This window comes from Eubalaena glacialis, chromosome 16 (assembly GCF_028564815.1).
Source record: "Eubalaena glacialis isolate mEubGla1 chromosome 16, mEubGla1.1.hap2.+ XY, whole genome shotgun sequence".
Taxonomy (NCBI): Eukaryota; Metazoa; Chordata; class Mammalia; order Artiodactyla; family Balaenidae; genus Eubalaena; species Eubalaena glacialis.
Window position 1 is genome coordinate 33,589,138 of NC_083731.1, and position 17,476 is coordinate 33,606,613.

The following is a 17,476-nucleotide window of genomic DNA, read 5'->3' on the forward strand; positions in this document are numbered from 1 at the left end:
AAGCCGGTAGCACTGCAAGTTTTTTGGTCTTCCTCTCACAGGGAAAAAAAAATAATGAGTTACTAGCAGCCTCGAAGCTGAAGGTGGAGAGAAGAGCAGGATGGGTATAGTGGAAGGTAGAGAGGAAGGCAGAAAGAATCAAGGGCAGAAACATTCATTGTGAAAATGATCAAGCATGAGGTCCAGGTAGGTGAGGAGGAAAGTGAAGCCAAGAGGTAGCTGACCAACTGTTAGAGGATATGTGCACACAGTTTGAGGACCACTTTATAAAAGTTATGGAAACTATTCATCTAAATTATACTAGACATTTTTGTTATGGCTATATTAAGTATAGCCCAGGAAAAAATTCCTCAAAGAATAAGAAATGAATAGTGAAAGGAAAGAAGACTTTTTTTGGACACAATTCATTACAGTGAAAGGAGAGCCATAAAGAAAAAAATACCATAAATATTTTCTATAGTTTGGGTTTCAGTGTCCTTTTTCCTTGCTTTGGTAATCATTCTTTAAAATCTATTACAATGTCACTGGAATCTTATTACTCTAAGTTACTTTATGAACATTCAAATATGCAGCTGGACAAAAATAAAACTAAGTTCTACTTACCTGTACAACCAGTTTCACTAGTCAATTAAATCAAACAACTGACTTGACTTTGTTTTTACAGAACTGACCCTAACTGAATAAACTGAACTGACAAGTTGTTTTGTGTTTCGAAGTGCAGAATAGTCCGGGGTGCAGGTGGGGGGATTGGGCGGGGTAGGGAAGAACTAAGGGCATTTTCAAATTGTAGTCAGCTGTAGTCTAGAATGAGCCATGTTTAAACTTATCAAACCTAACTTCAGTTACATAAAAAGTATAACAGCAGTCATTAGTCTTAATTATTTTAGTTCGTTTTTTTCTCATTACAGCAATTACATATATTAGGTTTTAGTATTATAACAAAATTAAGGGTCAAAAGCCTTACTTTCAGAATGTATTTCTACTATACAACCTACAAACTTCTCACTCTCTAGATAATAAAACTTCTATAGTGCTGTCAATTTTAAGAATGTTTCTTTATAAGTTTGTGAGCTTCTAAATGCCCCAAATTTAATTTCATTCCTCAGGGAAAAGTACACGTTTTTCAGTGAAAAGTGATGCTAATCTCTATTTTTGAAATCAGTGTAACTTAACAGAATTTAATTCCTCCAATATGGTTAAAAAAATCTTTCTGTAACTATAACCATTAGTATTAAAAAAAGTTTCACAGTCGCTCACTTTGCCTATTGTTAGTAATCTTTTCCTTATAGGAAAGCCTTAGTAATTAGTGACTCAGGAATCATATACGTAATGAATGACTCAGGACTAAACCCATGATACAACATTTTATAGAATCGTTATTTCTCCTTTGTTTCAATAAACTGTACATATGATTCAGAGAAAAGCAACACCTGATTATAATACATATGTTCTCTTAAATTTAAAAGACATATGAAGGTGACTACAATTTGTTGTGTTTTTCCTAAAAGTGGGATTTTTTTTCTTGTGGAGTTTATTTTCAAAGAAAATCCTAGAAATGGTACTCTTTCTTACCAGGGACAAAATGCATTCTGTTGAATGGAATTTAACATTGAGTTGCTTTCTGTGTATAAAATATATACACGTGACACCTTCTAGTAGTGGTAATTAGTTGAAAAACCCACATATCCTGTTGCCTGATCTTTCTGATCTGGCATGGAATGGAAAATGCCTATTTGAGCTCCGGTAGGGGACAATACTTTGGTACTACTTTTCTGTGTTCTCAGTGCACAGCAGTAGTTCTCAAACCCAGCTAATCATCAGAACCACTGGGGGAAATGTTAAAAAACGGACTTCTGGGCCCTGCCCCAGTCCCAATGAATCAAAATTTCTCAGGGTTGGGCCTTAGATTCTGATGATCAGTCAAATTTGGAAGGCACAGCTCTTGTGATCTTGGACTTGTTATAGGCCATGCCATTCAACTATTTTGGTAGGTTTAAAAGTATTGCACATAAACCATCTCACATGCTGAATTTGCCATCCTCCCCATTAAAGCTGGCTTCTTCTCCTAGGTCCCTATATGGTTAATGACATCATCATCTTCAACAGGGGTAATATTTAATGGGTACAGTTCAACCAATTAGGATGCCAGCCTTTGCACTGGGGCAGGATCCTGAAGAAACTCTGTGGTTCCAGGTGTTACTTTTTTGTTGCCAGAAGATGGGGAGGTCTAGAAGATCTTAGGAGAGGGACCAGGACAGACAGGATAGTGGTGGCAGAATGACACTTGTGGGCTGAGGGCAACATCTGTTTACAAGTGTTTGTGCAAATAGTCTATTATTTTAATAACCAAAAGCAAGTGCATACTCATTGATTGTCAGCCCTGCGCTGGTCCTGAGTATGGTCCAGGTAATAAGGAGAAATTCATGAGAGGAGGATGTTAAAATATTTGAAAGTAATCAGCACGGAAGTGATGACTGAAGTCACAGGAGTACATAGGACTGCAGAGGATTATTTCTTTTCTGCATCACTTTTATTAGAGTCACAAGAATAGCTTGTTAAAAATGCAGATTCCTGGGCTTCATTCTAGACCTACTTAATCACAATCTCTGAGGGCAGGATTTAGAAACCTACATTTTCAACAAAAATCTTAGATGATTCTTACACTCACTAACATTTGAGAATCACCACTGAGGTGTAAGAACAGAGCAAAGGGCAGACAATGAGGGACACCTACATTCCAGGTCTAGAAGAAGATGACTACATCAGCTAAGAAGACTAACGAGCCATATGAGGGAGATTGGTGTTGCAAAGCAAAGAGAGGACAGAATTTCTAGAATATCTATAATATCTACAATGTCATGCCACAGATAGATCAGGGGACTGAGACGAGAATACTGACAATCAGGAAGTCATTGGTGATCACTGAGGAAGGGCGTAGCTTAAGGAAGAGGGGAGAGAGAAGAAGGAATTAAGAACAGAGAGAACAGTTAAGTTTTGAAAGTGATGTACGTTAACACACACACGCACATGCGCCCTCGCGCTCGTTTTTTGAAGAGGGACCACAGGGGAAAAAAAGTAAGTGAAGAGACTAAAAAATCCCTGAGTGAAAAAGACTCAAGGAAAATAAATTTAGATGATCTAATTGTAATAATGAAAAGATGTATGATGGAATTGATGGTTTGGGGAAGGGGAAGTGACCTGCAATAAAGATAACGGGAAATAGGATAGATACAGAAAAATAAAAATACTGGGCAACAGGAATGAGGGCCTTGCTGATGTTCAACAACATGAATTTGTTATGCTTCCAAGCAGCCAGAGTAACAAATTTCCACAAGAAATTTTCAGTACGTTAACACAGAATCAAAGAATTTTCTCTCCTCTCCTCCCTTTCATGAAATGTGGATAGAGTAACTACCTGATCGTAAGAGACTAGGCTAAAGGTGGGAATGTCAAGAAAAGCCTGATGGACGAATCTGGCAACAAAGCAATGGCAAGTGCTTGCGAATGTAGTGCTCAGATGGTTGATAAGGTCCAAGGCTGGGTTAGGAGGCAAAGTGGAGCCAGGAGGGGCTTGACAGGTTGGAAATGCGAAGAGTTTATGAGTCTGGGACTCCTAATGAGTACAAATAAAGCACAGATTTAGTGGGAATGAAAGGACTGAGGGAGCTGGAAGGACCGGTGATTAGCGTCAGAGAATGGAATTTTCAAGTTCAAGTGCTTTAAACTTCTTTCCCCCTCAAAGTTGCCCCGGAGAAATTCATTTTAATGTGGTTCACTTGTACAACAATGCTGATGGGGAAGGAGGGATTTACAGTGTGATTTGTAACAGCTCTTGAAAGAAAAATATTATAGTCATTTATGAATTATCAAGGCACACCAGTAAGGGAAAAAGTTTAAACAATTACATTATCTGTTTGATGTGTAAACAGAATATAATTTATAAATAAGTCATTGTTTTTCTTCAGTGGTGGCTGGCATTTGGTGCACACACGCGCACACACACACATTCATATGACCTGGTATGTGAACCTTTAAAAAGATGGCTTAAAGAATAAATTCTAGTATATTGTTCTGGATCCATGTAATTGAATTTTTTTCCAGAATGAACTATAACAAAGACATCTTGGTTTAAGCACTTGGCAAGGTTAGACACAGAGCTGTTACTACAATTAAAGTTAATGTTTTGTCCACGTAATGAATCAGCCTTTTGTATGGTAAATATATGTTCATCATTACTAAAATAAAAGTGTTAATTTCTATATAATTCTACAACGGAACCTCAAAAAATAAGAGACAGAATGACAATAATTAATGATAATTTATACATGTTAAGGGCAATTTCTGGTATTGTGTTTTGATTATGTCACATATTACCTATGAATACTGTTTGTTCCAACAGCCTCTTCACTTTAAATCTTTATGAAACTATCACCCATCAACAATTTAATTATTCCTCATGTCCAGTCACATTACATAGTATGCATCCATAAAATATGTAACACTAACTTCACAAGGAGTGATGTACCATGTGAAATACACACAGACACACAGAGAAAACGAAGTCTCTCCCAAATTCTTTAACATTACAAAAAAGTAAGTTCTGTTGCCTATGTCAAGAAGTTAATTTCTCTCTAGACAATGTTACTTTCCTGAGGGTATTTTCCTGCTACCAACAAAAGTAGCTTTAAGGACTGCCAAATCGCACAAGTGACAAAAGGTGGCCACAGTTACCTTCACAGAAAAGTGAGTCACTGACATCTTCCCCATTCCTTCCTTTCCTTTCCTCCTATCTTTTCTCTGTGGTTATCAGATTTCATTCTCTTTCACGTCTGTTTTTTTCTTTTGTTAGAGCAGTCTGAGGTTCACAGCAAAATTGAGCAAAAGTACAGAGAGCCCCTTATATTCTCTGCCTTCCCACAACGCCACAGTCATCACCATTTGTTACAATTAATGAACCTACACTGACACACCATTATCACCAGAAGTCCACAGTTTACATTAGTGTTCACTCTTGGTGCTGTATATTCTATGGGTTTTGACAAATGTACACTCATCCCTTGGTATCCACAGGGGATTGGCTCCAGGACCCCCCATGGATACTAATATCCGAGGATGCTCAAGTCCCTTACATAAAATATGACGGTTGGGCTTCCAGGATGGCACAGTGGTTGGGAGTCCGCCTGCCAATGCAGGGGACATGGGTTCAAGCCCTGATCCGGGAGGATCCCACATGCCACGGAGCAACTAAGCCTGTGCACCACAACTACTAAGCCTGCGCTCTAGAGCCCGCGAGCCACAACTACTGAGCCCGCTTGCCACAATTACTGAAGCCTGAGTGCCTGGAGCCCATGCTCCGCAACGGGAGAGGCCACTGCAGTGAGAGGCTTGTGCACCGCCACGAAGAGTGGCCCCCGCTCACCGCAACTAGAGAGAGCCCGCGCGCAGCAACGAAGACCCAACACAGCCAAAAATAAATAAATAAAATAAATAAATTAAAAAAAATATATATGATGGCATAGTATTTGCATATAACCAACACATATCCTCCCATATACTTTAAATCATCTCTAGATTACTTATAATACCTAATACAATGTAAATACTATGTAAATAATTGCAAATACAATATAAATACTATGTAAATAGTTGCAAAGACAATGTAAATACTATGTAAATAGTTGCTGGTGTGAGCAAATTCAAGTTTTGCTTCTTAGAACGTTCCGGATTTTTTTTTCCTGAATATTTTTGATCTGCAGTTGGTTGAATCCGTGAATATGGCATCTGTGGATATGGAGGACCAACCGTAAACCCATGTATCCACTGTTTATATCATAAAGAATAGTTCCACAGCCCTAAAAATCCCCTGTAGCTCTATTATTTCCTGGCAACCACTGATCTTGTTACTGTCTCCGTAAGTTTCGCCTTTTCCAGCATGTCTTATAGTTGGAACCATACAGTACGTAGTCTTTTCAGAATGTCTTTGTCTGTTTTTAAAAGTTACTTTTTCTCCTTCTGCCTTGCTCTTCTGGTTTTTTGTTTTTTTTCTGTATTAAATGTTACAAAACAATCTGTCTTCAAAACTAAAAGTAATCCACTCATTTGATCAAATTTCAATCAAACATTTTATTTGGAACTTAATCTTTTACAAATGAGGACAATGAGGCACAGAGGGGTTAAACAACTTATCCAACTTTATCCAACTTGTAAGTTACCAAACATGAGATTTTAACCCAGTGAGTCTGGCTCCAGTATCACGTGCTTTGCCAATATTCATCATTGCCTCTCGATAACAGAAAAGAAAGCAGTATTATGTAAGACTAGCCCAAAATGTGAAGGGATAAGAACTCCTTTCCCTTACCCTTTATTCCCAAAATAAAGAACGTGGACTAAAAGCTTGCATGTATATGCACACAGACAAACAGTAAAGAAATGTGGCCAATTGACCGCAAAGAAATATGCTTCATAGCCATTCTTCCATGCTAAAAATATCTGATTGCTTCTACCTGGGCACCTCTGTGCATGTGGGACTTTCAAGCTAGAGCCACTTTCCTTGCCGCTTTGGTCACTTTCAGAAGATACGTAAGAACCATGGCGTTCATTTTATGTCTTTCTTGTGCCCATTTGGCTAGAACTACAGGCAGTAATAGTCGCTATCCTCTTTGCCGCTTTACTTTCTTTACACAACTTCAGTTCTAATTGAGAATATATTTTACTTGGAACAAATCCTTGTTTCTCCTCCCAGTAGAACATAAGCTCCAAAGGGCAGGAATTTTTGTCTGTTTTATCCACTGATTATTCCCAGGGCTTAGAACAATGCCCAGCGCATAGTAGGTATTCAATAAATATTTACTGTAAGACTGAATTTCATATCAATACTACCTAACATTTGACAAAGTCACTTACTTAAATAGTTTCTTTTTTTCCTTTTTAAATTTTTTTAAAAGTTAATTTATTAATTTATTTATTTTTGTCTGTGTTGGGTCTTCATTGCTGAGCGTGGGCTTTCTCTAGTCACGGGGAGCAGGGCCTACTCTTCATTGCGATGGCTTCTCTGGCTGTGGAGCACGGGCTCTAGGAGTGCAGGCTTCAGTAGTTGTGGCATGCGGGCTCAGTAGTTGTGGCTCATGGGCTCTAGAGCGCAGGCTCAGTAGTTGTGGCGCACGGGCTTAGTTGCATTTGGGATCTTCCCGGACCAGGGCTCGAACCCGTGTCCCCTGCGTTGGCAGGCGGATTCTTAACCACTGCGCCACCAGGGAAGTCCCTAGATAGTTTATTTCTTAGGCTGAGTTAAATGGCATGGAATAGACTAAAACATTTTACAATAACATTACCTTTATAAATTTTTCTTACATAGTCCTTTCTTGTGTGAAGAGCCATAAGGATACAAATTTATTTGGGGGAAAAGTAACATGGTTTCTATAATGGAAAATCCTGCTATTTATTGGAGTTTGTCAAGAATAATGTCTGTGATTTAGTGATAAAAAATGTTAAAACATGTATATGAGGCCTTCAAAAAAACTCAATAAAGTGTAAAACAAGATTTATTTTAAGAAGGGAATCACCATGGAATGAGAGGGTTGCCTTTTTGTGAAGATGAAGCCTAAATATTTCCCTAGATAAAGAAGGAAAATAGTGGGGTTCTCTGAGTCATGGTCATACATATGTATTATAAATAATTTGGAGGAGAGTTACAGACTGAAATTATTCATATTTGTAAATGGTACTAATTCCAACCAATGGGAGAGACCACAGTAAATTTGTTCAAGATTGTTCAAGGGGCAGTCTTGAACAAATTGAAAAAACAGATTGAAAAGGGGCAGGACAAAAATATGGAAACGTATTAACAATTGTTTCACCATTACACTGTTAATTCAAAATGATAGAGAGATTAGATTAGCATTGCTCCTGAAGATGGGGGATACATACAACTGGGAAGCATTACAGGTTTTTATACGACACTCACACCAGATGACTCCCTATTTCTCTAACATGCTTTACTCATTCTTACTTTTTCACCTTTCCTCTCTTTTCAACCCCTAAACTGATTTCTCAAGAAGGCTTCCATAAGGAGAAAAAAATGTGTTACATATCTGTCCAGATGAGTGTTTTCACATTGTGGGTTGAAAGCAGTATTAAAAAAAAGAAAAAAGAAACAGAACAGAATAGCACCGAATAGAAGGTACTACACGTGGTAAGGGTATTCACTGTGTTGGGAAAATCATTTCAGATACACACACATACCTATATACATATATACACACACACACACAAGCAAATACACATACATACGTATGTACTGGATTGCTATGTAAGATGCACTTCTTACTACAGGTCATGGTCAAAAAAATATGAAAGCTATTTGTCCAGGTGGTAGTTACATCTTTAATTATAAAGGACCAGATTTATATTCAAATCAGTCCAAATCCAAATCACTCTCAGGTCAACTTTGTAGCCAGTTTTCTGAGGGCTTGATCACTTGGTGAAAATTTTAGATCTGAAGAGTGAAGGGACCAACAGCATATCCATCAGGAACCTGAATGAACTGAATAGACTTTGCATTTGAGTCCTTTTTCTGATTCTCTGATTCTTCTCTGATACACTTGGCAATCTAATGAAGTCCACTCAGTCACCAGAACTTATTTCAGGCCTCAGGAAGTCTGGGAAGCTGGTAAACTCATGGGTCTCACACTCTGAAGATTTCAGTTAGCCCAAGGAACATTTCTATGGTTTCACACCATAGTATAGTACCACTAGTATTAAGTAAGCACTCAAAATTGCTAGCCTTTATTCTTATTATCTATTCACATAATTTGGTTTTAATAAAGTATTTACTTAAATATTTGTAATAAAGACTATGTTATCAGTGCTGTTAAATAATGTTTATCTTAATTATCTTATTACATATTATTATTGCTTAACTCTTGCTTTTCTATATAATGATTCAACAAATTAGTTGAATTTTATCAGTAATTCATGTTCTCTAATTTAAACTGAACAATTCTGGTCAATTTGAAGTTTTTATTAGTTTTAAAATATGCAGTTTTGCACACTTCTCCTAAAATGCTAAGTTTGTATGCAATTAAATATACTTTTTCATTTGAGAAGAGCAACTGATTACTCTTTAGAATTGCAGTTTTAATACCATGTACCTCTTCATAGAAATTAATTAAATTATCATTAAAAAATCTTACTATATTGTGTTAAAATTCATTCGGATAGTTCACTCTGAATATTTCCATATAGGCAAAATAAGCATAACTTACTCCAATTCTGGAACTACTATTTCTTTTAAAAAATGCCACCTTTGTTAATAAAATACTTATTTCATCAATACCATGGCCAGGTGAAAAACAATGACATGTAGGACAAAAACCAAACAAACAAACAACAAAACTGTCAGCATTTACTGAGTGATTAACATGTCAGTGTGCTAAATGCTTATCTTAGATTGGGTTATCTCTAATTCTTGGGGCAAACATATACACAGTATTATTATTCCCACCTTACAGGTTGAAAAATTGAGGCTTACAGAGGATAAATAACTTGCCTAGAGTCATGTAAGCCAGTCTTCCTTACCTGAAAGCCCATGGCTTTTATAATCCAATGGTAAGTGAATATAGCAACATTTAAGTGCTACAGACATGTAAGACGTTCTTAACCTTTGTTATATCTTTTTATTACTCATCTTAGCTCTTGGTTTTATCCCCCTTTCACCCTAAAACAAAACAAAGCAAAAGAAAAAACTCCCCAGTGTTTTCAATAAAGGTTGATGATTCTGCGGATCCCATGCAATTGGAGTATTTTTTTTCATGGTGGTGGTGGGTAGAGATGATATATACTGACTTCTGGTTCCATGTATAACAGAAAGCATGTGGTAGAGTCTGTGATACTGTAAGGTTTTCTTTTTTTCTCTGATTAGCAGCTCTGATTTCACTGTCATTCTTTGGCCTTCTTGGTTGGGATCTCCACTCTGCTTCAAGTTCATTCTAGTATACCTCAATACTTTAATATACTTTGTCCCATAAAAACCCAAAACTAATCCTTCAACAAATGTCTATTTACTACCTACTAGAAACAAGAACTGTACTAAATGGGAGAAATACCCAGACCAATAAAAACAGAGTCCCTCCCCTTATAAAGCTTACAGACAGCCATGTCAACAATTATGTGTGTGTGTGTGTGTGTATATATATTTGGTATCATGGGGATACATAAGTCATTTTTACCTGGGGTTCAGAAAAGGCTTAAAAGAGTAGGTGATTACTTGAAATTGATCTTGAAAGACAAGTATCTGTGATTTAGACAAGGGTATGCTGGGCAGACACCAGAATGTGCAAAAGCATGGAGACACAAAATAGCATAGAGTGCTTGGAGAATTACAAGTAAAGGACAAGTAGTTACGTATGGGGGGAGCATGGTGGAGTGAGTGTGTGTGTGTGTGTGATGTAAGATGAAACTGGGTAGGTAGGCAGGAGCTGGATAATGGACGGTCTTATATATCATTATTCTTAGGAAACAAACAACTCTGACTGTGGGAGAAACAAAATCAGATTTATATTTAGAAACAGCACTCTGGCAACAAGGTGGAGGGCTTAAAGAATAGAGTAAGGCAGAACAGATGGTTACTAAAATAATTCAGATGAGAGATGATAAGAGGTTGTACCCAGGCAGTACCACTAAAGCAGGAGGTTGAGTAGGGAGACGTTCAGAGATGATGTGAAGAGAGCGGCGAGGACTTGGTATTTGCTGAATACTCCTTCTGTACTCTTTGGATTATGATTATATATACTTAGCCCATACACAACTGACTTAGTAAAAAAAGGTTAAAACAAAAGGATTTATTGCGGGTGGTAGCTGAAGCCACGGAACAAGATGAGGTAAGACGCACATCTTAGTAAGAAGAAAACAGTGCCAGGACAGAACTCGGGGGGCACGCTGACAGTTACGGAACAGAGGAACAAAAGGAAACGAAGGAGACTGAGAAGTAGGAAGATAACAAAGTGGTGGGGCAGGAGCAAAAGACACATTACTTGGCGGAGGAGGAGGCTGAAAGCAAGGGCCCGGGGAAGGGAGGGTAACAGAAAATGAGGGCGACAAGTAGGTTAGGGTCAAATTGGCCTTCTATGCCATGCTAAAGAATCTGGACATTGGGAGGCAATGGACATTTTAAAATAGGAAATCATGATCTACAGTAGGGAGGACAGTTCTGGTTGGAAGGAAGACTTTTGATGGACTGATGAATTAAACTGCATTTGCTAAATTTAAAAAATTGTAGGCAACACAGTACCTCATCCAAGGGTTTACTTTTTAAGCCTTGTATTTCTAATGGTGAAATAAAAGCACTGTTCTTTATTAAAGGAATTTTATGTATCAACAAGTTTTCAGGAAAACACGTTGGGAGGCAATGGGACCCAATAAATCACACTGTTTTTCACCTTTCCTATGAAATGAAAACGGAAAGGTTTTCATAGGAAAGGTCATGCTTGCACATGCTTGCACATGAAGAAATTTGGTCTTAGCTGTTTATACTGTGATTTCAATTGAGTTCTGAGTATGGATAATCCTTCATAGGTTGAGTTTAGCCACCATTTAAAGTGTCTTCATAAAGATTACAATGTGATTTGGCATTGAAACAAAGTTTGTGTTAGAAGAAAAGCATAGAGAAAAAGTTGTGTAATGTATGATAAAAATCAGTGCCTAAAGACTAAAGGAATGTTTGCCTAAAATTAAAAGAAAAATTAAAGTGATAATAAAGCATTGTATCACAGTTTAACTGGCAGCATCACCTGCTTTTACTTTTTAGTACATAAAATAGTGGAGTTTTTTTTCGTAATGCTAGAAATACGGTGGGAAAGGCTGACCTTGAAGTTTTAGGGCTGGGGTTGGCATGTGAATCTCCTCCTTTAGAACGCTGAGGCGGGGCTGTAGGAGTCGTGTGTACTATAGACTCCTTCCAAGAGACTGGGCTCACTGAGGATGCTGGCAGAACACTCCCTGCACTTACTAGGGTCAGGTAACTCAAAGGACAGAGGCAAATGTTTTACTCATCTAGATACTTATGTTTACTATGTTTGTGGAAATCATGTTTCCCAAGGCTGCTAGTAGATACTAGAACACACAGGCAAGTATTACAAAGACTCCATAAAGCACAAACTCCTTCTGCCACATAACTTTTCCTTGTCTGAGCATACATTAGATACCCTTCCTACTTCCTTTTCTCAGTCTTGGAGCTTTCAAATCACATGTTATGTTTTTAGATGCTTCTGAATTTTTCCTATAGCAAATCCCTTTACTGGTATCCTGTAACACTTCCATATTCCTTTAATATACTTGCTCTTGATAATGAAATGGAGAAGGTAAGGAAGAAAGGGAGAGAGAGAGAGGGAACACCACATGCACGTAGTAACTAATTCAAACTACAGAGGAGGAATATTAACTGAAAGGATCTCTTCCATCCATCCTAGAGCCTCAGTGCCTCCTCTACAATAATAGCCAACATCAATGATTTCTTTTGGAGTGCATCACTCCAAGTATCTCCATGCATATATCATGAGCACATTTAGGTATGTACGCATGGGTCTCCAAGTATATGTATGTATATACTTACTTGGCAGTTAGATTTTGGGTACAAACAATATTGTTGGAATGTAATCCTTGTTTACAGATACATTAAAAAAAATTTACCACTTATTTTCATAATCTTTATAAATCTACCTATGTTTGGTGGATGGGTTAGGTCAATGATCGAGCTAATGAATCAACATTTATTTTATACCTATTATGAGTTAGATAATGCGTTGGTTGCCAAATCTATGCCTTTGAAAAATCTTATGTGAGTTGGAATGAATCCAAACAATTAAAAAATACATAAGGTAAAAATTAGTTCCTCACTTCTACTCCCAATCCCAGTGGTAACCACCTCTTGATGTTAGAGAGAGAAACATGGATGGTCCTGGAGGCTCACTTCCTATTCTACTAGAATAGGCTGATAGGAGCGATAAACTCTAGAGGTTCTCTCTTTCACTGTTACACAATCACCTAGATGCTCCCTACCCTCTTTCACTTTAAATGTGCAGTGTTTGGGGATCTCTATCAGATCCCTTTATGTGGTGCATCCAGACCTTCTCTGCTACGCCTAAGCACACTTATCTGTGGGAAGATAACTTGGGTGATGGTGTATGCTCTGTTAATTCTTTGATTGTAAGTTTATCAAATAAAGCTGATTTTATATTCATAATGCGTGAATAGTGGTACTTGTGTGCCCGTGGCATGACAGTTGTATGTTTTCTAAACTTTTTCTCTACGTTTTAACAGAAACACAACCCCACCCCCTACACACACACTCACACATACACACACATTAAAACCCAAATGGAGGAACACAATATTATTCTGCAATCTTACTTTTAAAAAAATTTATCAAGATAGTATGAATGTCCTTTAAAGTTAGTACATACAGATCTACTTTATTCTACCCATGCATCTTGAAGTCTCTCCTAAATCTAGCAATCTAAAGGAAACCATAAACAAGACAAAAATACAACCCTCAGAATGGGAGAAAATATTTGCAAATGAAACAACAGACAAAGGATTGATCTCCAAAATATACAAACAGCTCATGGAGCTCAATATCAAAAAAACACACAATCCAGTTAAAAAACGGGCAGAAGATACAGATGGCCAAAAGGCACACGAAAAGATGCTCAATGTCACTAATTATTAGAGAAATGCAAATCAAAACTACAACGAGCTATCACCTCACGCTGGTCAGAACGGCCATCATCAAAAAATCTAGAAACAGCCCTCTTGGTGCTGCTTGTGTGCTCGTTCGGTGCGGACCTGGTACCTCTTTTGTGAAGCGGCAGCTGAGGAGGCTCCGGTGCTCGCCATGGCTGACGAAAAGCCCAAGGAAGGAGTCAAGACTGAGAACAACGATCGTATTAATTTGAAGGTGGCGGGGCAGGATGGTTCCGTGGTGCAGTTGAAGATTAAGAGGCATACACCACTTAGTAAACTAATGAAAGCCTACTGTGAACGACAGGGTTTGTCAAGGAGGCAGATCAGATTCCGATTTGACGGGCAGCCAATCAATGAAACAGACACACCTGCACAGTTGGAAATGGAGGCTGAAGATACAATTGGTGTGTTCCAGCAGCAGACAGGAGGTGTCTACTAAAAAGGGAACCTGCTACTTTACTCCAGAGTTCTGTTCCTCCAGATCAAGAAGACATTCTCAATTAGAAAACCACAATTTGGTTCCACCACATCCTGATTACTACAGTATAGTTTCTCTATTCTTTCATTTTCTCCTCCCCCATTCCTTTATTTTTATACATAAAGTAGCTGGTATATGTGCACAAGCATATTGCATTTTTTTTTTAACTAAATGGCCAATGGTATGTTTTGATCGACATCAAATGGAGATGGAATGGGGAAAAACACTGGTTCTGTGAAGATACCCCCTTTTCTCCATTAGTGGCATGCTCATCCGCTCTTATCTTTATATTCCAGTAAGTTATTTTGCTCTCACTGTTTAACAAAAAAAGAACAACATAAAAATTCTTGCATACCTTGTTTGATTGGAGAATTTTAATGTTCTTCATTTATCATTGTAAAACTAAGGACAATTTTATAACTTTTTTGTACGTAGCTGTTACATGTAGGGCAATCTGTCTTTAAGTAGGGATAAATTACTCTAAAAGAAATGAATCCTAGATAGTTTTCCCTTCAAGTCAAGCGTCTGTTTGTTTAAATAAACTTCTTGTTTAAAAAAAAAAACATTTAGAAACAATAAATGCTTGAAAGGGTGTGGTGAAAAGGGAACCCTCCTGAACTGTTGGTGGGAATGTAAATTGATACAACCACTACGGAAAACAGTATTGAGGTTCCTTAAAAAACTAAAAATAAAACTACCATATGACCCAGCAATCTCACTACAGGGTATATACCCTGAGAAAACCATAATTCAAAAAGAGACATGTACCACAATGTTCACTGCAGCACTGTTTACAATAGCCAGGACATAGAACCAACCTAAATGTCCATCGACAGACGAGTGGATAAAGAAGATGTGGCACACATATACAATGGAATATTACTCAGCCATAAAAAGAAATGAAATTGAGTTATTTGTAGTGAGGTGGATGGAGCTAGAGTCTGTCATACAGAGTGAAGTAAGTCAGAAAGAGAAAAACAAAATACTGTATGCTAACGCATATATATGGAATCTAAAAAAAAAATGGTATTGCTGAACCTAGTTGCAGGGCAGGAATAAAGACACAGATGTAGAGAATGGACTTGAGGACACGGGGAGGGGTAAGGGTAAGCTGGGGCGAAGTGAGAGAGTGGCATGGACATATATACACTACCAAATGTAAAATAGTTGGCTGGTGGGAAGCAGCGGCACAGCACAGGGAGATCGGCTCGGTGCTTTGCGATGACCTAGAGGGGTGGAATAGGGAGGATGGGAGGGACGCTCAAGAGGGAGGGGATACGGGGACGTGTATGCATATGGCTGATTTGCTTTGCTGTGCAACAGAAACTAACACAGTATTGTGAAGCAATTATACTCCAATAAAGATCTATTAAAAAAGATCTAGCAATCTAAAGTTTTGTAACAAATTACCTGGATTGCATTAAGTGCCTCCTAGGTACAATATTCCAGGCAACTCAATCCATTTGGTCACTTGAGATTGTGCATGTCCTTTTCTAAATAAGTTTTCTAAAATTAAGTTAGCTATAACAGATAAATCTGTAAGTGCTTACACTAGAGGAGACAAGGCCTTTGTGAAAAAGGGTGTATACCCTAAGAGGGCAAGACCATGCCTCCTTTGTTTATCAATGGTTGAATATGGTGGGAGTTTGATAAATATTTACTGAATGACTAGAAAGAGAAAGAGAAAGAATCTGGAGCAAGGAGGTGAAGGAAGACCAATTCTTGTTGGTGGTAATGTGGCATACTTTATGATTTAGCCTAGATTTTCTACTGTTTAATAAACTCCACATCAACACTCTTAACTAACTTGGTGGTTTCTTGAGAATTAGGTGGGCATATACATACGCACAAAAAAGGAAGCCAATTAACTTTCTTCTCTTTTACACTGGACCAACTAATGAAGCAATGGTCTGAAGACACTGGACATCAAGCATTGAAGGACAGTGACCCCTGAGACACGGGAAACAAAGTGAGCCCAGCCCCACAACTGCCCCAGTTTAGTGCATGGAGAGAGTTTCCAGGCCATGGTGCAGGGAGGGAGAATCAAGGCAGAGCCTGCCAAACTCCTTGAATTAAGGAGCTGCTGCTAGAAGAAGAACTTAAGGTGGCTACAGTTCACATGGCAGAGTGCTGAATAAAAGAGCTGCACAGAGAAAGAACACTAAAATTTGAGTATTCACATGGGCACTGAACAGTGCATGTGTGTAAAGAAGCTACTAGAGACTGAGACAGAACCACTGAAAAGATTAGGAGGAACAATCTCTGAAGATCACACAGGCCAGGAATTGTACTGTTCCCACCAGCCAAAGTAAGAAACCTATTAATTCATAGGACATGGGGTATAGTAACTAAAAGACTTTGGTCTCAGCAGTGGGGAAAAAAATTAGCCTTAAGATGAACACTTCTTTGTTTATAAAAGCAAGACTTGAAAGGACCAAACATTTTCCAAGAAACTTAATCATGTCTGAGAAAAAAGCTTACAAAAACTTATAGGCGAAGGGAGGGGCAAGATGGCGGAAGAGTAAGACGCGGAGATCACCTTCCTCCCCACAGATACATGAGAAATACATCTACACGTGGAACTGCTCCTACAGAACACCCACTGAACGCTGGCAGAAGACGTCAGACCTCCCAAAAGGCAAGAAAATCCCCACGTACTTGGGTAGGGCAAAAGAAAAAAGAAATAACAGAGACAAAAGAATAGGGACGGGACCTGCACCAGTGGGAGGGAGCTGTGAAGGCGGAAAGGTTTCCACACACTAGGAAGCCCCTTCGTGGGCAGAGACTGCGGGTAGCAGAGGGGGGAAGCTTCGGAGCCACGGAGGAGAGCGCAGCCACATTGGTGCGGAGGGCAAAGCGGAGATTCCCGCACAGAGGAGCGGTGCCGACCAGCACTCACCAGCCCGAGAGGCTTGTCTGCTCAGCCGCCGGGGCGGGCGGGGCCTGGGAGCTGGGGCTCGGGCTTCGGTGCTAGCCGGGAGGGAGTCCGGGAAAAAGACTGCAGCTGCCAAAGAGGCAAGAGAATTTTTCTTGCCTCTTTGTTTCGCGGCGCGCAAGGAGAAGGGATTCAGAGCGCCGCCTAAACGAGCTTCAGAGACGGGCGCGAGCCGCGGCTATCAGCGCGGATCCCACAGCAACAGGGACGCAGAGGGAAAAACGGAGAGATTCCCGCACAGAGGCTCGGCGCCGAGCAGCACTCACCAGCCCGAGAGGCTTGTCTGCTCACCCGCCGGGGCGGGCGGGGGCTGGGAGCTGAGGCGC

At 39.0% G+C, this 17,476-nt stretch overlaps 2 protein-coding genes and 1 non-coding gene across 9 annotated transcripts in view; 2 read left to right on the forward strand and 1 right to left on the reverse strand.

Annotated features, from left to right (window-relative positions):
* Positions 1 to 17,476, reverse strand: part of PIBF1 (progesterone immunomodulatory binding factor 1) — a 207,935-nt gene that overhangs the window by 40,110 nt on the left and 150,349 nt on the right. The gene's annotated exons all lie outside the window — the stretch shown is intronic.
* LOC133076713 (U6 spliceosomal RNA) lies at positions 7,846 to 7,950 on the forward strand. The gene has a single exon (XR_009697600.1). It is a non-coding gene; the product is annotated as a U6 spliceosomal RNA (small nuclear RNA).
* LOC133076449 (small ubiquitin-related modifier 2-like) lies at positions 13,838 to 14,238 on the forward strand. Of its 2 annotated transcripts, XM_061170977.1 has the most exons (2): positions 13,840 to 14,042; positions 14,100 to 14,238. In XM_061170977.1, the coding sequence occupies exons 1-2, from the start codon at positions 13,889 to 13,891 to the stop codon at positions 14,174 to 14,176; spliced, it is 231 nt and encodes a 76-aa protein (XP_061026960.1). In that variant the 5' UTR covers positions 13,840 to 13,888; the 3' UTR covers positions 14,177 to 14,238. The 2 variants fall into 2 exon arrangements, with proteins under 2 accessions (XP_061026961.1, XP_061026960.1); XM_061170978.1 differs by having other exon boundaries at positions 13,838 to 14,238.

Bases quoted from the DNA above. Each gene is read 5' to 3' on its own strand.
- LOC133076449 (XM_061170978.1), top strand. From the start codon at position 13,889: ATGGCTGACGAAAAGCCCAAGGAAGGAGTCAAGACTGAGAACAACGAT.